Source organism: Microcaecilia unicolor, chromosome 11 (genome assembly GCF_901765095.1).
Source record: "Microcaecilia unicolor chromosome 11, aMicUni1.1, whole genome shotgun sequence".
Classification (NCBI taxonomy): Eukaryota; Metazoa; Chordata; class Amphibia; order Gymnophiona; family Siphonopidae; genus Microcaecilia; species Microcaecilia unicolor.
In genome coordinates, this window is record NC_044041.1 from 119,365,900 (window position 1) to 119,387,380 (window position 21,481).

The following is a 21,481-nucleotide window of genomic DNA, read 5'->3' on the forward strand; positions in this document are numbered from 1 at the left end:
TTTGAAAATACGCCTCTTTTTCTCCTTCTTGCCCTCCTCGCAAAGCTCTGTGGGTAGCAATCTTTCTGGATCACTCATCCCAATTGGGATGGGGCTGTTGTATTTCAGCAGGAGGAGCACCACAAGTTAAAACCTATTGTATTAAATGGAGTGCAATGTATGGTCAAGTCACCTGATGGCATTACTTCATTTTAGAGAGTTTTTGTGTGATTGCTTCTTGTTCAGTTCTTGTTCTCACTGATCTTTTTCACTGAGGAGATGCCACTCACTCTGTGTCTCAGGTTATTACAAGATGAAAATTGTAATTTTAGAGTTTTATAACTTCTTTTCTTTGAATCTGTTGGAACAAGCTCACTCTTATCTCTTCCCCTGCCCGCTTCTGTCTATTTCCTACCCATTGCCCCTCTTTCCTCCCAATACAGGCACGGAACACCAGGACAGGGGATCTTTCTGCTGTTAAGATTGTCAAAGTCGACCCAGGTGAGGAAGAATATCAGACCTTTCCAACTCCTTGGCTTCTGCTCTCTTCTAGAGCTGGATTTACCCTTAGGTACACATCAGCACTGGCACTGTGGGCAGAATTATTTGTAAAGATGTAGAGCTGAAGGAAAAGAGCAGTAGTGACAGGGGGCCTTTTCCCCCTCTTTCCCTCCAGCCTATCAGTATGTGCCCTCTCCCCCCCCCCCCCCCTTACCAGCCATGGATTTGGTCTCTTGCATAGGTTGTGCTCATTCACCTCTTTCCTCTAGTATCACCACAGCAGAAATCTCCTGCATACCCCCCACATATGTGGCTAACATGCTCTTCAGCTATGCCAAGAAACATATCAGGCTAGGTGATGTTGCACAGCGACCGCCCTTTCTGTATTATGTAGAGCAGACCTTAACAGCATGGCTTGCATAGTTGATACTTTAAAATGTGGTGCTAGAGGCAGTTACCCATGTGGCTTAGAGCTGCAAAATCCTAAGCTTGCCCTCCTCTTACCAGCCCCCCCACCCCACCTCCAGTCCCTTCCCCCTCTCTCCCAGTTCCTCTTGATTTCCCTGGCTCCTCTCTTATCTCCTCCCCCCCCCCCCCCCCCGGGCTCATGTAAATAGTTCCAACTTTTCCCCCCTTTTCTCTCTCAGGTGATGACACCACCTCTATTCAACAGGAGATTAACATGCTTAGAGCATGCCAGCACCCCAACATTGTGGCATATTTTGGCAGCTACCTACGGTAAGATGATTGCCTCGTCTTTGCACCTTCTCTTTTTATCCCCTTCTTCCCCTTTTCATAGCTCTGTGTGGGAGTTTGTGAATAGATTTTAGCATATGTTCAGACAAACTCCTTCCTTTCTCTTATTTATTTATTTTTTTTAAATTGTCTGTGCAGTTTCTAGTTATGTGCTACTAGGCGATTTAGTCATAAAACAAGGGTGATCATAGAAGGATAGGTAATACAATATTGAGAGACAGCTGGGGGAATAGAGAACAAGAGAATACATTACATTCCAGTAGGAAATAGGAGAGTTTAAGGAGAATGATGTAGAAATTAAAGAACAAACTTACAGAACATATACACAAGCATGAATTAATAAGGCAAAGCCAACATGGATTTAGTGAAGGGAAATCTTGCCTCACTAATCTACTACTAGGGTTACGCAGCGCTGTACAAATTAATAACTAAGGACGGTCCCTGCTCAGAAGAGCTTACAATCTAAAGAACGAAATGTCAAGTTGGGTAGTCTAGATTTCCTGAGTAGAGGTGTTGTGATTAGGTGTCGAAAGCGACATTGAAGAGGTGGGTTTTGAGCAATGATTTGAAGATGGGTAGGGAGGGGGCCTGGCGTATGGGCTCAGGGAGTTTGTTCCAAGCATGGGGGTGAGGCGAGGCAGAAAGGGCGGAGCCTAGAGTTGGCGGTGGTGGAGAAGGGTACTGAAAGGAGGGATTTGTCTAGAGAGCGGAGGTTACGGGTAGGGACGTAAGGGGAGGAGGGTAGAGAGCTAAGGAGGGGCTGCAGATGAGTGCATTTGTAGGTTAGTAGGAGAAGCTTGAACTGTTTGCGGTATCTGATCGGAAGCCAGTGAAGTGACGAGGAGAGGGGTGATATGAGTATATCGGTCAAGGCGGAAGATAAGACGTGCGGCAGAGTTCTGGATGGACTGAAGGGGGGATAGGTGGCTAAGTGGGAGGCCGGTGAGGAGTAGGTTGCAGTAGTCAAGGCGAGAGGTAATGAGAGAGTGGACGAGAGTTCGGGTGGTGTGCTCAGAGAGGAAGGGACGAATTTTGCTAATGTTGTAGAGGAAGAAGCGACAGGTCTTGGCTATCTGCTGGATATGTGCAGAGAAGGAGAGGGAGGAGTCGAAGATGACGCCGAGGTTGCAGGCAGATGAGACGGGGATGATGAGGGTGTTATCAACTGAGATAGAGAGTGAAGGGAGAGGAGAAGTGGGTTTGGGTGGGAAAACAATAAGTTCAGTCTTGGCCATGTTCAGTTTCAGATGGCGGTTGGACATCCAGGCAGCAATGTCGGATAAGCAGGCCTATACTTTGGCCTGGGTTTCCGCAGTGATGTCTGGTGTGGAGAGATACAGCTGGGTGTCGTCAGCATAAAGATGATAGTGGAAACCATGAGATGAGATCAGGGAGCCTAAGGAAGAGGTGTAGATTGAGAAAAGGAGGGGCCCAAGGACAGATCCCTGAGGAACTCCACCAGAGAGCGGGATAGGGGAGGAGGACAAACCATGAGAGTGTTCTCTGAAGGTACGATGGGAGAGATAAGAGGAGAACCAGGAGAGGACAGAGCCCTGGAACCCAAAGGAGGACAGTGCGTCAAGAAGTAGGTTGTGATTGACAGTGTCAAAAGCGGCGGATAGGTCGAGGAGGATGATGATGGAGTAGTGACCTTTGGATTTGGCGAGGAACAGGTCATTGCAGACTTTAGATAGTGCTGTTTCTGTCGAGTGTAGGGGGCGAAAGCCGGATTGAAGCGGATCGAGGATGGCATGAGAGGAGAGAAAATCAATGCAGCGGCTGTGAACGGCGCGTTCAAGTATCTTGGAGAGGAAGGGTAGGAGGGAAATGGGGCGGTAGTTGGAGGGACAGGTAGGGTCAAGAGATGGTTTTTTGAGGAGTGGTGTGACCACAGCATGCTTGAAGGTGTCCGGGACAGTTGCAGTGGAGAGAGAGAGGTTGAGGATATGACAGATGGTGGGGGTGATAGGAGCGATGGTGCTAAGTAGGTTGGTGGGGATGGGGTCTGAGGAACAGGTGGTGGATTTCGAGGAGGAGAGGAGATGGGCGGTTTCCTCTTCGATGATATCAGGAAAAGAGGAGAAGGAGGCCTGGGTTGGTTGGTTAAGAGAGTGGGTTATAGGATGAAGAGGAGGAGAAGGTTTGGTGGTGAATTCGAGGTTGATCTTCTGGACCTTGTCACGGAAGTAGTCGGTCAGAGATTGAGGAGAGAGTGAGGAGAGATTGAAGGAGTGAACAAACATGTGGATAAAGGTGAGCCCGTCAATATTGTGTATCTGGATTTTCAAAAGGCATTTAACAAAGTACCTCATGAAAGACTTCAGAGGACATTGGAAAGTCATGGGAAAGGAGGTAGTGTTCTATTGTGGATTAAAAACTGGTTAAAAGATAGAAAACAGAGAGTAGAGTTAAATGGTCAGTATTCTCAGTGGAGAAGAGTAGCTAGTGGGGTTCTACAGAGGTCTGTACTGGGACCGCTGCTTTTTAACGTATTTATAAATGATCTAGATATGGGAATAACTAGTGAAGTAATTAAATTTGCTGATGACACAAAGTTATTCAAAGTTGTTAAATCGCAAGAGGATTGTGAAAAATTGCAAGAGGTCCTTATGAGACTGGGAGACTGAGTATCCAAATGGCAGATGACGTTTAATGTGAGCAAGTTTAAAGTGATGCATGTGGGAAAGAGGAACCTGAACTATAGCTACATAATGCAAGGTTCCACATTAGGAGTCACTGATCAGGAAAAAGATCTAGATGTCATTGAAGAAAGCAGATAGAATGTTAGGTATTATTAGGAAAGGAATGGGAAACAGAAGTGAGTACGTTATAATACTTTTGTATCGGTCCATGATGCGACCACATCTCGAATATTGTGTTCAATTCTGGTCGCCACATCTCAAAAACAAATATAGTGGAATTAGAAAAGGTACAGAGAAGGGCGAAGAAAATGATAAAGGGGATGGGACGACTTCCCTATAAGGAAAGGCTGAAGTGTCTAGGGCTCTTCAGCTTGAAGAAGAGACAGCTGAGGGGAGATATGATAGAGGTCTATAAAATAATGAGTGGAGTTTAACGGGTAGATGTGAAGCGTGTGTTTACGCTTTCCAAAAATACTAGGATTAGGGGGCATGTGATGAAGCTACAAAGTAGTAAAGTTAAAACGAATCGGAGAAAATATTTCTTCACTCAGTGTGTAATTAAACTCTGGAATTTGTTGCTGTAGAATGTGGTAAAAGCAGTTAGTTGGGTTTAAAAAAGGTTTGGATATCTTCCTAAAAAAAAACTCCATAAGCCGTTATTAAGATGGACTTGTGAAAATCCACTGCTAATTTCTAGGATAAGCAGCATAAAATGTATTGTACTGTTTTTGAGATTTTGCCATGTACTTGTGACTTGGATTGGCCACTGTTGCAAACAGGATACTGAGCTTGATGGACCTTTGGTCTGTCCCAGTTTGACACCGCTTACGTTCTTATAAATGGAATGTTAGTAAGAGGGGATGGGGAAGATCTTGGCGAAAGTGGGAGGGAAAACTAACTATATGTCTGTTGAAATAACCAAGTCTTCAGTAAACCTTTGAATTTTTTAAAGGAGGGTTTAGTACGAATATTGATGGGGAGGGAGTTTCATAATTGTGGTCCCTGGTAACAATGAGGTTTTGCAGGAATATAGCTAGTATTTGGGTTTCTGGATTGGCCACTGTTGGAAGCAGGATACTGGGCTAGATGGACCCTTGGCTATTCTTCTAAAGGCAAGAGGGAGGTGGCAGGGCTAGGGCAGCCTGGGAGGAGCACAAAGTATGCCCTGAAGCATGGGGTGTGAGAAGGACACCCAGGGACTAGAAAAATAACTAAGGCAAGCACAGAGGGCAGTTGTAAACTCTTGATTCCTCGACAATGTCTGTTTCACGATGGGTCAATATATTTTTGATGCTATCTACTCTGATGTGGTCTCCCTCTAGTCTTCCATCTATTTTGTCACTAGTATTTTATAAAGACATACTAACCGTTGAGCCCGTTAAAACGGGCTGGTGGGTCGCCGCCCCCCCCCCCCAAGTTCACCGCCCCCCCTTCCCCCCAAGTTCGCTGCCCCCGTCGCCCCTCCACCCGGCCCGTCTCTTCGCTATTCAAGTTACATCTCTGCAGCAGGCAGAGATCAGCTGAGCTCCCGTCGGCCTTCCTTCTCTGTGTCCCGCCCTCGTGTGACATAACGTCAGCGAGGGCGGGACACAGGCAGGGAAGGAAGGCCAACGGCAGCTCAGCTGATCTGCCTGCTGCGGACATGTAAGTTGAATAGCGAAGAGACGGCCCGGTGGAGGGGTGGCGGCAGCAGCGGCGACTCCAGGGGGGTACCAGTGGTGGCAACCTCGGGGGGTGGGGTAGCTGTGGCGACCTCGGCGGTTCCCTCCCCTTCACACAGTTTCCCTCTCTGTCCCGCCCCCCCCCCCCCCCACCTGTCATCACGTATTGATGCGGGGGCGGGACAGACAGGGAAGTCTCTACTACGCATTTGCGAGTGAGTACGGTCACTCGCCGTTTATATGTTTGATTGTCTGTAAGCTCTTTGGGGGCAGCTTTATCCAGAGCCTTCATTTATTTATTTGTTGCATTTGTATCCCACATTTTCCCACCTTTTTGCAGGCTCAAAGTGGCTTACAATACATCATGAATAATGAGAGTACATGAGAAAGTATACATTTAGTAATAACAGAAGAATTTTGGGTAACATGATAATGATAGAACATGGTATTATTTAACAATCAAACGTAGTAATAGAAATTTAAGAAATATATGAGAATTATAAAGAAATTGTACATTTGATAATGGTAGAAGATCTTGGGTAACATGATAATGAAGGACACGATAGTAGTTTGGCAGCAAATATTGTAGGGGCAATTCTGGCTGTGTGTACATAAATTCATATTTGTTGATCAGTGTTGTATGCCTTGTTGAAGAGATGAGTCTTCAGTAGACTTCGGAAGTTGGCTTGTTCATAGGTTGTTTTTAGGTTTTGCGGTAACGCATTCCAGAATTTGTTTTTATTTTTATTTTTATTTTTTTTGTTACATTTGTACCCCGCGCTTTCCCACTCATGGCAGGCTCAATGCGGCTTACATAATTGTGTGCTCAGGTAGGAAAAGGTTGACGCATGCGTTAGTTTGTACTTAAGACCTTTACAATTTGGGAAGTGAAGATTAAGGAATGTATGGGATGATTTTTTAGCATTCCTAGGTGGTAGGTCTATCAGGTCAGACATGTAGGCTGGTGCATCTCCGTGAATAATTTTGTGGACTAGGGTGCAAATTTTGAACGTGATTCGTTCTTTGAGTGGGAGCCAGTGCAGTTTTTCTCGTAGGGGTTTGGTGCTTTCGCATTTTGTTTTTCCGAATATGAATCTAGCTGCAGTGTTCTGAGCTGTCTGAAGTTTCTTGATTATATGCAGCCAGCGTAGAGTGCATTGCAGTAATCTAGATGACTGAGTACCATTGATTGTACCAGATTGCAGAAGACGGTTCTTGGGAAGAAAGGTCTTACTCTTTTTAGTTTCCACATTGAATGGAACATCTTCTTGGTTGTGTTTTTCGCATGACTCTCAAGTGTTAGGTGTCGATCAATGGTCACTCCTAGAATTTTTAGGATGTCCGAAATTGGAAGATTCAGTTTTGGTGTGTCAATGGTGGTGAATTTGTTCGTGTTGTATTGCGAGGTGAAACACTAGGCTGCATCAAGAGTGGTTTTCCTTCGACAGGAAGAGATGTGGTTCTCCTCCAAGTTGTCAGATTTAAAACATAGGGCAGAGAACACAGACACCGGAATAATTTCAAAGGAGAGATATAGGATTTCAGGGAACTGTAGGGAAGAGGAGTTCAGACAAAAGTAGGAACACATGGGATCAACTAAAACATACAACGATTAGCCTAAAAAGACAAAGGGAGGACAGAGACTTAAGACACGAAATGTCAAGGCGTTAGGCTAAGAATAGCCAGCATAAGACCGCTAATGACAATCGTGGTGAAATAAGGAAAAAACAGTCACCATCTGCTAGGCGTGGTCTCCCAGCCTAGAACCGAGATGGCAGTCATATTCTTCCATACAGCAAGCACTCAAAAAGGGATAGAATATAGGTGAAGAAATATAAGGACAGTTATCAGATGGACAGAATCACAAAAGGACAAAGAAACAGATGTGTTAGTCCAGCGCAGGACAATAAGACATTCAGGGAACAAAGTAAGAAGGCAGAAAAATAGAAGAGTATTTAAGGTAGGGGTGAGAAAAAGAACGGACAGAATAATAGTGCCCAATACCCCTCAAGTGGGCAATGTCCGTGAGAGGCAGAAGGAGAGAGAAGAAGAGGGAAGAGAAAAAGGAAAAAGGAAAAAAAGTACAAAAGTAAGGGGCTTCATAGAGATCGAGGGAAATATGAGAGAAAAAGAGGAAAATAAAGTGACAGAAAGAAAACATTGAACGCACAGATAAAGTATCCCCTCTTGCGTTCAAATGGCGGACAAGAAGGGCAGCGAGAACGGTCAGCGATCGGCGGTCACCACTGTTTAAATGGCCCTCTTTTAGACCCCTTCTGGGCTCTTCCACATGGAGGACTAAACATCTTAAGTTCATCCAAAAGGTTCTTTACAGTTTCCCTCCAATCCCAGGGGGGTCTGTTCTGGGGAGGCATTAGCAGCCACAATACGAAACTAATTCCCATAACCACTGCTTTCTGGCTTTCTGGATCTAGGTGTATCCTGGGTCATTTATGTTCCCACATATATATATGTTTTTAATCTACTCTTTGTGGTTCAGTGAGTGTGGCTTATTTGTGTATAGCAGATAATAAGGAAAGAGCACATATAATACAGTATGCAGGAATAAAGACAAAGATAATTATCAGGAATAAGATTCTGTTTATTCTTACCAAGATAAAGTCTTCAGTTTAATACATACATCTAGGTTCAAATGCACAGAGCTCTGCTGTCGGTCAAGTGTTGAAGAAGCTTCTAACTTTCCTGTCTGAATGTTAGCTCCTTTATAGGCACAGATCTCAATAGAAGCTTATGGCAGTACCTATTTTTTTTTTTTCATCTTATTGGCCAATATCTCTGTACCAATTTTTTTCCCTTTTCCGGCAGATGTTCATTTGTACTCTTTGTACCATCTTGTACCAACTTCTTTCCTGTTCTAGTTATTTTGAAACATTTCTTTTCCGGCCAGGTGTCCATCTGTACCCAACTGTCTTTTCCGGTAAACATCTCTTGCTTTTGCTATTTCAAAACCTCGCATCTTTTCCGTCACCCTGAACATCTTGTCTTTATCTTTTATAGAAACATCCAGTTTCACAATCTATTTTTATATAATCTTATGACCTGTGTGCCATGTTCTAGAAATACAAGCTAGATTTTACAAACCATTTTTATCTATTATTCTATCATCATATATGCTATATTCAATTTGTAATTTGTTTCAGGTTTTATTAAGACTTCATCATATAGCCCTGCGTTTGCAGGTTCTCAACTGTTATGCCATTAGTGGGTTATCAGGCCTAGTCAAGGCTCCTTTGCTGACCTAAGTCCTGTAACCTGGCTTACCACCATTCCGGTGGATACTCAAGCTCCAATCCATATTAACAAGTATTAGGCATTGGGTTTTTTCTGCATTGAGTTTCAACTTGAATGCGTCCGCCCATGTGTGCATGATGTGTAGGCTTTGGTTGATGTCATTGGAAATTTCCTTTAGATCTTGTTTAAATGGAATGTAGATTGTTACATCATCTGCGTATATGTATGGGTTAAGGTTTTGGTTTGATAGTAGTTTTGCCAAGGGTATCATCATTAAGTTGAATAAAGTCGGTGAGAAGGGGGATCCTTGTGGAACTCCACATTCGGGTATCCATGTAGCTGATGTTGTCAAATTAGATGTCACTTGGTATGACCATGTGGTTAGGAATCCCTTGAACCAATTGAGAACATTTCCTCCGATTCCAAAATATTCGAGGATATGTAACAGTATTCCATGATCCACCATATCGAAGGCGCTAGACATGTCGAATTGAAGCAGTAGTATGTTCTTACCAGTTGCAGTCATTTGTTTAAATTTGTTCATGAGAGTAACTGGTATAAGGTGAGAGAAAGTAACAAAGGGGGAACCAGGGAGGCCAGGGTTCAATTCTTGCTTCCATCATTGGCTCAGGTAAGCAAGTCCTTCAATACAGTCTGAAAAATGTGAGTGGTTTCTCCCAAATACCAACTTTATATTAGGTGGGAAAGATCTCAGTAGTCACATGCATATTGTTCATGACCATTTTTGCAAGCCAATTTCTACAGTTGCTATACTGTGACTCCTTTTTCATTTGTTGGTCAAGTTACTTCAATTAAAATTACAGTTACCATTGAGCTCTGAACATACGTTGAATCTTAATAATATTGAAAAACACTTGACTCAAAATTAAGCTGTTATATATATGTTATTAGATCATGTATTCTAATACAGTGGTGGAAATAAGTATTTGATCCCTTGCTGATTTTGTAAGTTTGCCCACTGACAAAGACATGAGCAGCCCATAATTGAAGGGTAGGTTATTGGTAACAGTGAGAGAGAGCACATCACAAATTAAATCCGGAAAATCACATTGTGGAAAGTATATGAATTTATTTGCATTCTGCAGAGGGAAATAAGTATTTAATCCCTCTGGCAAACAAGACCTAATACTTGGTGGCAAAACCCTTGTTGGCAAGCACAGCGGTCAGACGTCTTCTGTAGTTGATGATGAGGTTTGCACACATGTCAGGAGGAATTTTGGTCCACTCCTCTTTGCAGATCATCTCTAAATCATTAAGAGTTCTGGGCTGTCGCTTGGCAACTCGCAGCTTCAGCTCCCTCCATAAGTTTTCAATGGGATTAAGGTCTGGTGACTGGCTAGGCCACTCCATGACCCTAATGTGCTTCTTCCTGAGCCACTCCTTTGTTGCCTTGGCTGTATGTTTTGGGTCATTGTCGTGCTGGAAGACCCAGCCACGACCCATTTTTAAGGCCCTGGCGGAGGGAAGGAGGTTGTCACTCAGAATTGTACGGTACATGGCCCCATCCATTCTCCCATTGATGCGGTGAAGTAGTCCTGTGCCCTTAGCAGAGAAACACCCCCAAAACATAACATTTCCACCTCCATGCTTGACAGTGGGGACGGTGTTCTTTGGGTCATAGGCAGCATTTCTCTTCCTCCAAACACGGCGAGTTGAGTTCATGCCAAAGAGCTCAATTTTTGTCTCATCTGACCACAGCACCTTCTCCCAATCACTCTCGGCATCATCCAGGTGTTCACTGGCAAACTTCAGACGGGCCGTCACATGTGCCTTCCGGAGCAGGGGGACCTTGCGGGCACTGCAGGATTGCAATCCGTTATGTCGTAATGTGTTACCAATGGTTTTCGTGGTGACAGTGGTCCCAGCTGCCTTGAGATCATTGACAAGTTCCCCCCTTGTAGTTGTAGGCTGATTTCTAACCTTCCTCATGATCAAGGATACCCCACGAGGTGAGATTTTGCGTGGAGCCCCAGATCTTTGTCGATTGACAGTCATTTTGTACTTCTTCCATTTTCTTACTATGGCACCAACAGTTGTCTCCTTCTCGCCCAGCGTCTTACTGATGGTTTTGTAGCCCATTCCAGCCTTGTGCAGGTGTATGATCTTGTCCCTGACATCCTTAGACAGCTCCTTGCTCTTGGCCATTTTGTAGAGGTTAGAGTCTGACTGATTCACTGAGTCTGTGGACAGGTGTCTTTCATACAGGTGACCATTGCCGACAGCTGTCTGTCATGCAGGTAACGAGTTGATTTGGAGCATCTACCTGGTCTGTAGGGGCCAGATCTCTTACTGGTTGGTGGGGGATCAAATACTTATTTCCCTCTGCAGAATGCAAATAAATTCATATACTTTCCACAATGTGATTTTCCGGATTTAATTTGTGATGTGCTATCTCTCACTGTTACCAATAACCTACCCTTCAATTATGGGCTGCTCATGTCTTTGTCAGTGGGCAAACTTACAAATTCAGCAAGGGATCAAATACTTATTTCCACCACTGTATATGGTTGATATTTAGGAGAAATCACTCACATTTTTTCAGACTATCAAAGGACTTGTTTACATAGTTGGTGAGTCTGATTAGATACTACTACTTATCATTTCTATAGCGCTACTAGACGTACGCAGCGCTGTACACTTGAACATGAAGAGACAGTCCCTGCTCGACACAGCTTACAATCTAATTAGGACAGACAAACAGGACAAACAAGAGATAAGGGAATATTAAGGTGAGGATGATAAAATAAGGGTTCTGAACAAGTGAACAAGAGTTAGGAGTTAAAAGCAGCATCAAAAAGGTGGGCTTTTAGCTTAGATTTGAAGACGACCAGAGATGGAGCTTGACATACCGGCACAGGAAGTCTATTCCAGGCATAAGGTGCAGCAAGGTAAAAGGAGTTTTTGCTGGCCTCAGGTAGTCACACAGGGGCCCTTTTACCAAGCCACGTAATCGCCTATGCGCATCAATTCTGAGTTACCACCCGACTACCGCGTGGCTCAGGCGGTAATTTCATTTTTAACATGCATCAGAAAATATTTTTATTTTCTGGTGTGCGGGCGATAATCGGCATTTGAATGCACATTGATCGTTACCGCCTGGTTAACGTGTGAGACCTTACCATTAAGTCAATGGCTGGTGGTAAGATCTCAGACCCAAAATGGATTCAAGCTAATTTTCATTTTGCCGCACGTCCATTTTTGGCCCCCCAAAAAACCAAAGGGCATTTTTTACAGGTGTGCTGAAAAATGATTCTGTGCGCGGTCAAAACACGCGCAGGCTATTTTTCAGCGAACATTATTAAAAGGACCCATAAGATTGCAGGCTCTTTGGTGCTGGGACATTAGTATCTAAACATTTTTTTCACTACTATAATGTGCTCTGTCCCCCAGATGCATGCATATGCTAATTAGTCAATTCAGCATTAACAATCTATTATTGGAACTCAGCACACGTTTATTATTATTTTTTATTTCTAACCTGCTTATATCTGAGCGGATTACACAAATACATACATAATAAAGCATTCATATACAAATACATTATTTATTGTTACATTTGTACCCCACATTTTCCCACCTATTTGCAGGCTCAATGTGGCTTACATAGTACCGTGAGGCGTTAGCCACCTCTGGTGATGAAACAAATACAGAGTGATATTATTGTCAATAAGATAAATGTGTTACAGACACATTAGGGAATCGCAGAGAAGAGTTATATAGTGTTCATCGTGTTCAGTACCAGTTTTGGCTTCATTGTGTTGCTTGGTTCAGGCAGTTAAGTTGGGTCAGTAGTGTATGCCTTTGCGAACAGGTTGGTCTTTAGAGATTTCCGGAAGTTAAGATGGTCATACGTTGTTTTTACGGTTTTTGGTAGTGCATTCCAGAGTTGTGTGCTTATATAGGAGAAGTTGGATCCATAAATTGATTTGTACTTGAGTCCTTTACAGCTAGGGTAGTGAAGGTTTAGGTATGTTCGTGATGATCTGGTTGAGTTTCTGATTGGCAGGTCTATGAGGTCAGTCATATATCCTGGGGCATCGCCATAGATAATTTTGTGGACCAGTGTGCAGATTTTGAAAGTAATACTTTCTTTAATTGTACTGACAGGATATCCTTCATAGTCTGCCTCTATCCGATAACTGACTATTGTGCCTTATTCCTCACTCAGATCCTCTGAATCTTACCAAAAGGTTTGCACAAAAAAGTGGGTTTTATTTGCACAGAGCTGCAATTGCCCTGGTAACACAATCCACAACAAAGGGTCAGCCATTGAGAATGCCGGGGCTCTTGTACTTGGCACTAATTAGGAGTTTTGCATGCATCTTCACTACACCCTATTCAGTAACACACGTGCCTACATTTTATAGCTTGCAACTCAAAAGGGGCTGTGGGGATGGGGCGTTCCCAGAAATTAGGGGGCCCTTTTACAGAGGGGCGGTAAGCCCGCACGCTAATCTGGAACTACCACCAGCTCAATGCGGGCACTGGTGGTAGTTTCACCCCAGCATGCACCATTTGCCATGGCACAGAAAATAGCTCTGGAATTCGTTGCCAGAGAATGTAGTAAAAGCAATTAGCTTAGCGGGGTTTAAAAAAAAGGTTTGGCTTGCTCCCTAAAGGAAAAGTCCATAGATCATTATTACAGTGGACTTGGGGGAAAATTCACTGCTTATTTCTAGGATAAGCAGCATAAAATGTATTGTACTGTTTTGGGATCTTTCCAGGTACTTGTGACCTGGATTGGCCACTGTTGGAAACAGGATGCTGGGCTTGATGGACCTTCGGTCTGTCCCAGTATGGCAATACTTATCTATATATATAAAAGGCAACCCCAACGTTCTGAAGCCTCCACGGAAGTTAAGGCGCCCGAGATATCCGGTGTGCCCTGGAGTGTCTGCACCGCCCTCGCGTCAAAACGTCATGACACGTCAAAACGTCATGACGTCGAGGGCGGAGCTATTGACACTCGAGGGCCGAAACGGCCCACAGCGAACAAGGCAGCAAGTAGCTTCGAGGGACGGAGGGAGGGCGAACAAGGCAAGTAGCTTCGAGGGACGGAGGGAGGGCGAACAAGGCAAGTAGCTTCGAGGGACGGAGGGAGGGGGCCCCTTGCTAGCGCCCGTTTCATTCCGCTCAGAAACGGGCATTTTTTCCTAGTGTACTTATATTTTCTAGTGCGGTGGTAATCAGGCAGTGCCACATGCTACCCAGTTACCGCCAGTTTAGATTATGAGCCCTTAAAGCCACCTCAATAAATGGTGTTAAGGGTTCCCTCCCGCATGGCCATGCTGTAAGTGAAATCTTTTGGCCTTTTTACCTGCAGCTGTAAAAAGGGCCGCAGCGAGTGGCAAAAACGGCACAGGGCCCTTTTTACCGCAGTTTGGTAAAAGGACCCCTCGGTGCGATGTTCTAGAATACTTGGATTTGCACGCCCCACTGCCATCATTTGGGCGCAAAACAAAAAGAGGGAAAAACAAAAACTCCATTCAGGAAAAATGACAATCAAAAATATATTTTAAAAACCCATGTGAATACTAAAGACTCAAAAAAAACCTAAGTAAACCTCTTCATACAAAAATATTTTTAAAAGGCATGATTTCAAAACCATGCATGTGATAAGTTCGCGCCCAAAACCAGGGCTGGCTATAACACTTCTACAATACGAAAAATTCACCAAGTCTTCTTTAAATATGAAAAATTCTTCTTTAATAATCCTATCTCAATCAGCTTAATATTTGCAATAGTCTTCCATGGTCCCATCATGGACCATGTTTTGCTGCTCGCTTTATCAAGAAACCCGTAACACAGGATTCCAACTTTCACAGTGTCAATTCTTCACAGTTCTACTTCACAAACACTGTGAGAACACAAGCATTTACGCCAGATTTTGGCAGGTGTAAGTCCTTGCGCCGAAAGTTAGGTACGGAAAGCACTGCAAGCAACTACTCTGTAAATGGTGCTCTGCGCGGAGTGCCCTTTACAGAATACCATCTTAGCATGGATCATAATAAAACAATGCCTAACTTGGCACCGGTTACGGAATGTGGTTTATTAGCTCTATAAAAATAAGTATTTTTGGTAGGCAAACAATATAAGAACATAAGAGTAGCCATACTGGGTCAGACCAATGGACCATCTAGCCCAGTATCCTGTTTTCCAAACAGTGGCCAAGCCAGGTCACAAGTACCTGGCAGAAACCCAAATCATGGCAACACTCCATACTACAAAACCCAGGGCAAACAGTTGCTTCCCATGTCTGTCTCAATAACAGACTATGGACTTTTCCTCCAGGAATTTGTCCAAACCTTTTTTAAACCCAGATACGCTAACCGCTGTTACCACTTCCTCCGGTAAAGAGTTCCAGAGCTTAACTATTTGTTGAGTGAAAAAATATTTCCTCCTATTTGTTTTAAAAGTATTTCCATGTAACTTTGTCGAATGTCCCCCTAGTCTTTCTACTTTTGGAACGAGTAAAAAATCGATTTACTTCTACTCGTTCTACACCACTCGGGATTTTGTAGACTTGTTTTTGTGATTCATAGTTGTTGAATATATTACTACTACTATATTCTGTGATTCTGTGTTCAAATATCAAGACATTCCACCAGATTGCATGTCGTCAGTTTCGAACACCATCAAAGATAGCTTTAATGTTACCGTCTCAGTGTCCGCTCCAAAAGCTATCTTCAAATCAGCCGCCATTACGATCAGACTTCCTGTTCATCACAGAAGACTTGTGGACATCTTGATTACAATATTCTAGAGACTCATTTTGACAAACTGGAAAGATGTAATGTTACTTAACCCTCACTTTTGGTGGCATTCTATATTATCATAAATTGGAAATCATGGCATCTAAAATCACTGGTATCACTGGAAAAAGACTCCGTCTGGTTGCCACTGGAGACATACTTAAAAATTTTATAGTCTACACTTACTTGTCTCATTCTCACAATTTCAATTAGTAAGCAATAGTTGCATATATTATATCCTCTGCATCCCCTTTCTCCCTCTTATGAGCCCTTTACCTCTCCTACTTCCCTTCTTTTTTGCATATCAATGATGGAACAAGTTCATGTTATTATGTGCTGTTCTTAATGTTTTTTTCTTAAAGAAAACAAAATTTCAAGGAATATATTCTCTGTTAAATCTCTTCATTTCTGAGGCCTTTCCTGTCATTCTTAGATGTCTCATGTCCATTGTTGTGATTTTCCTTGATGATAGACTGTTTGGCACTGATCGCAGAGGGGTAGTGGTCAGCAGTTTTGTAAACACTGGTTGCTGTGGGCGTTTTACATCTGGATATTCAGCACTGGGCCACACCCAGATATTGGCACTTAATATCCGGGTATGAAGCCGGCGCGGCTTTTATCTCGGTGTTGGTGATATTCAACCCAGTATCTAGATAATTACCCAGATAAAATTAGGACAGTTACCTAGATAGTGGACTGAAGATCGCTACTAACTAAGATCTAATTTCTCCTTGTGCTTCCAGAATACCTCAGCATATAGTAAGTGGATACATTTTTTGTCCTTCAATAAGATGGTGAAGGCAAAACTTATACAGTTATTAAGGGGGGGGGGGGGGTGTTAAGACATCAAGATTGTCCAAGTTAACTCATGAAGTTACGCCTGCTGTACACCGCTTTGGGTGAATCTCTTCATAGGGGGTGAAGTGCTTCTGTGTACGAAGGAAGAGAGGGGGTAGATTTGTGTCTGATGACCTTAAAGCTTCCAAACAGGTAGAAAAAGCGACAATCAAAGCCAGAAGGATGCTTGGGTGCATTAAGAGAGGGATGACTGGCAGGAAAAAAGAGGTGATAGTGCCCTTGTATAAGTCTCTGGTGAGGCCCCATTTAGAGTACTGTGTGCAGTTCTGGAGACCGCACCTACGGAAAGATATAAACAGGATGGAGTCAGTCCAGAGGGTGGCTGTAATATCCCCTTGCAGCACACCTTAGCTGTTTCCCAGAAAAAGATTGAGTTATCAAGGTGTTGCTGGTTACGTATCCAATATGTATCCCATCTAATCAACAGATATTTGTGAAATTATTATTCCCATAAAGATATGAAGGAAAGCGCCAGCTACCATAACCGCTCTTGGACAGTACACCTTCCACCTCCACCCACATTGATGCATGGTAAACAAGACCTTTTTAAGATAATGGTCCTAGGAGAGTTTGCTTTAAAGGGCCTTGAATAATCCCTCTGACAGCAAAGCGTTCACTATTCTAGGAATCATGTTTAGCATTTTGTATTGATCTTCCTGATGTTCCATTTTCTGTTATGGTCATCCCAAAACACTGAAATTTGTTTTTGTCACATTTATCCCTAGAAGCATCCTGTCTATCTTATCTATACTGCTTAACAGGTTCTTTTCACAGGAAGGTCAACGAGGAGTTTCCTCAGTGGGAGCACAAGCTCGTTTCCAGTCCAAAATTTCTTTTTGGAAATTTCCAGCACAGCATGGGTGCATAGTACATAAGTATTGCCATACTGGGACAGACCAAAGGTCCATCAAGCCCAGCATCTTGTTTCCAACAGTGGCCAATCCAGGTCACAAGTACCTGGCAAGATCCCAAAAAGTACAGAACATTTTATGCTGCTTATCCCAGATATAAGCAGTGGCGTTTCCCCAAGTCCATTTTAATAATGGTCTATGGACTTTTTCCTTTAGGAAGCCGTCCAAACCTTTTTAAAATCCCGCTAAGCTAACCGCCTTTACCACATTCTCTGGCAACGAATTCCAGAGTTTAATTACACATTAAGTGAAGAAAACTTTTCTCTGAATCGTTTTAAATTTACTACTTTGTAGCTTCATCAAATGCCCCCTAGTTCAAGTGTTTTTAAAAAGAGTAAACAGATGCTTCACATCTACCCTTTCCACTCCACTCATTATTTTATAGACCTCTATCATATCTCCCCTCAGCCATCTTTTCTCTAAGCTGAAGTATCCATGCATTTTGGCCCTTGCATTGAAGCAGGTGCAGAGTGCAGGCACAGAGCTTGTTTATGTGATTTCTACAAATACTCTGCCTCTCCTAACCTGTCCCCACTCCTTTTCGTACAAGGGTGAGAGCGTGCTTGATGTGAGCAGCGAGCATGATTTTACCTGCGTTTAGGAAGGGGTAATCATCAAACCCTGAATTTTACGCACAAGACCAGAGTGAATTGCATGATGCTTGGCCCCTGTCCATTAAGATGGATCTGAAGTTCTTTTTCATTTCCTGCTACAGGAACAACCGGCTGTGGATTTGCATGGAGTTCTGTGGTGGAGGATCCCTGCAGGAGATATACCAGAGTGAGCAGTGCTGTGCGCCGTCAGATCTTTCCTTGCAGCTTCACAAATTTTTCCTTTACTTTATAAAATAAATGTAATGAAAATGATTGTAAAAATAACAGTTCAAGCCTTTAGATCTCAGATGGCAAAGATAAACTTTTGTGATGTATTCTATTCATCTGCAGGCTGTCTCTTTCCTCCTCTCTCTTGTTCCCTGAGATACTCCGTTCTCTTTCACCCTCTCTGTCACACTTGTTCCCTGAGGTACTCTGTTCTCTTTCACCCCTGAGGTACTCCATTCTCCCCCCTCTCTCTGAGGTACTTCATTCTTTCTGTCTCTCTTCCCTCCCTCCCTCCCTCCCATGAGGTACTTCCCATGAGGTACTCCATTCTCTGTCTCTACATAAGTACACCGCCATACTGGGAAAAGACCAAGGGTCCATCAAGCCCAGCATCCTGTCTCCGACAGTGGCCAATCCAGGCCTCAAGAACCTGGCAAAAACCCAAAAACAAAACAAAAATTTAAATTAATAATGCTCAATGGACTTTTCCTTCAGGAATCTGTCCAAACCCCCTTTAAACTCAGCAAGGCCAACTGCTGTCACTACGGTCTCTGGCAACAAGTTCCAGAGTCTAACTACGTGCTGAGTAAAGAAAAACTTTCTCCTATTTGTTTTAAATCTACCACATTCTAGCTTCATCTTATGTCCCCTGGTTCTATTATTGGTAGAAAATGTAAACAAACACTTCACATCTGTCCGCTCCATTCCACTCATCTTGTAGACTTCTATCATATCACCCCTCAGCCGCCTTTTCTCTTCTCTCTCACTTCCTGATGTTGATGTACTGCATTCTCTTTCACTCTCTCACATTTGTTCTCTGAGAACATTCTCCCTCCCCCCAACCTTCTCTTTCTGGTACTCCATTCTCTCTCTCCCCCTATCCCCCCGAAGTACTCCATTGTGTGTGTGTGTCTCTCTCTCTGTCTCCTCTCCTCTTGAGGTTATCCATTCTCATTTGCACTCCATTGTGTGTGTGTGTGTTTCTCGCTGTCGTGAGGTACTCCATTCTCTTTTTTTTGTTTCCTGAGGTAGTCCATTTTTTTCCCTTGCCCCCTCTCGTTTTCTGAGATACTCCATTCTCTCTCTCTCGTTCCCTGTGGTACTCCATTCTCCTTATTTAGCCCCCTCTTGTTCACTGAGATATTCCATTCTCTTTCCCTCCCTTCCTCTTGTTCCCTGAGGTATTCCAGTTTCTTTCCCTTGCTGTCTCTTGTTCTGTGAGGTACTCTATGATATTTCTTATACTGTGCTGTTTTATTGCAGTGACTGGTCCCTTGGGAGAGAAGCAGATCGCATATGTCTGCAGAGAGACACTAAAGGTGCGTGAAGGAGGGGAGGAGAGGGCAACGAGAGGCACTGGTGGAAAAGAGATGGCTGGGGGGGGGGGGGAGGATATGATTGAGGTCTACAAAATCCTGAGTGATATAGAACGGGTAAAAGTGAATCACTTTTTCACTCTTCAAAAAGTACAAAGACCAGGGGACACTCAATGAAATTATGTGGAAATACTTTTAAATATTTTTTCACTCAAAGAACAGTTAAGCTCTGGAACTTGTTGCCGGAAGATGTAACAGCGCTTAACATACCTGGGTTTTAAAAAGGTTTAGATAAGTTCCTAGAGGAAAAGTCCATAGTCTGTTATTGAGATGAACTTGGGGGAAGCCACTGCTTGCCCCGGGATTGGTAGCATGGAATGTTGCTACTAATTGGGTTTCTGCCAGGTACTTGTGATCTGGATTGGCCACTGTTGGAAGCAGGATACTGGGCTAGATGGACCATTGATCTGACCCTGTATGGCTATTCTTATGTTCTTAAGCTGACGAAGGTAAACATTCTCTATCTTTTTTCCAGGGTCTCCAGCACCTGCATGCCAAAGGAAAAATGCACCGAGACATTAAAGTAAGTGATAAGTGATGAGGGATGCCAATATCACTTGAGGACAGGGTCCTCCTGTTTCTGGAGAGCTCTGATGTGCCTGTTCTGTTTTCCAGGGAGCAAACATCTTACTGACAAATTCCGGAGATGTGAAGCTGGGTCAGTTATCTCCTTTTGTAGCTGGACTAGCACAGCTGTCTGAGCATTTTGGGAGGGAGAGGGGAAGGAATACTGCAGGGCACAGATGAGGTGCATTGGTACAGGTGTGTATGGGTTTTGTGGGGGAAGCAGGTCAGTATAGGACAATTGCGAGGTGCATTGGCAGAGTGGTACCTTTGTGTGGGCGGGGGGATCTTTACTGGACTAACAAGGGTGAGAGGTTTTGAAATAGCTGTGTGTGGGTGGATGGTATCATTGTACTGGAATTGCAGGGGTGCTGTAGGGCAGGATTGAGGTGCATGTACGGCGGTTGGAATGGGATGCGTGCCAGTACTGGAGTAATAAAAAGTGTTCTAGGGCAGCAGTAAGGTGCATTGGAATGGCTCTCGGTACTGAAATCGTAGGAGTACTGCAGGGCTAGAAGTGAGGCTTTGCTAGAGTTGTGTGTTTGTATGTATAGGGAAATTACCATTCTGGGTGGTATTCACTGGCAAGGCTGTGCGTGTGTTGGGGGGTGGGGGAGAGTCTCAGTACTGGAATCACAAAGAGTGCTGCAGGCTGTGTGTGGTGCGTCAGTACCAGAATAGTAAGTGGGAGGGTGTGCCACAGGGCAGGAGGGAGGGTGTACTGGCAGAGATGTGTGTGGTGAATCTTGGTACCAAAATAGCAAGGGGGTGGGGTGCCAGAGGACAGGAGTGAGGTGCACTTTCAGAACTGTATGTGGTGATTCTCAGTACCAAAATAGCAAAGGGGAGTGTGGTGCCACAGGCCAGGAGTGAGGTACACCAGCAGTACTATATGTGATGAGTCTTGGTACCAAAATAGCAAGGGAGAGGAGGGTGCCATAAGGCAGGAGTGAGGTACACAGACAGCAGTATATATGGTGAGTCTCAGAACCAGAATAGCAATGGGGAGAGAGTGTGACAGGGCAGGAGTGAGGTACATTGGCATAGTTGCATACTTTGGAGTACTCTAATTTCTGGGTTTGCTGAATGGCAGGAGTGAGATGAATTTTGTGAATAGTTTTTACTGATACTCCATTTTCTGCCTGAAAAAAAGTATAGGTAGAAGAAAATAAGGCTAAAGGCATAAAGCAAGATGACAAGACTTTTTTCTGGTATGTCAGGGAAAGGAGGAAGGTGAGAGGTGGAAATGTAAGACACTGGAAGGTTGAGGATCAACGTGTGGATAGTGACAAGGATGAGAGGAAATAGTAAATGTTTCTGTTTGGTAGTCATAGAAAGATCCTGGAGAAGGATTACAGATATCTGGGCAAGGTACATATCACAGGAA

General features: G+C 43.7%; 1 protein-coding gene across 1 annotated transcript in view; it reads left to right on the plus strand.

The window, feature by feature from the left end:
* MAP4K2 (mitogen-activated protein kinase kinase kinase kinase 2) overlaps positions 1-21,481 on the plus strand; it is a 108,204-nt gene that overhangs the window by 2,314 nt on the left and 84,409 nt on the right. Inside the window, 6 exon segments of the mRNA XM_030217640.1 lie at positions 423-480; positions 1,128-1,218; positions 18,049-18,113; positions 19,418-19,473; positions 20,006-20,053; positions 20,146-20,188. Coding sequence (XP_030073500.1) covers positions 423-480; positions 1,128-1,218; positions 18,049-18,113; positions 19,418-19,473; positions 20,006-20,053; positions 20,146-20,188 — 361 coding nt within the window.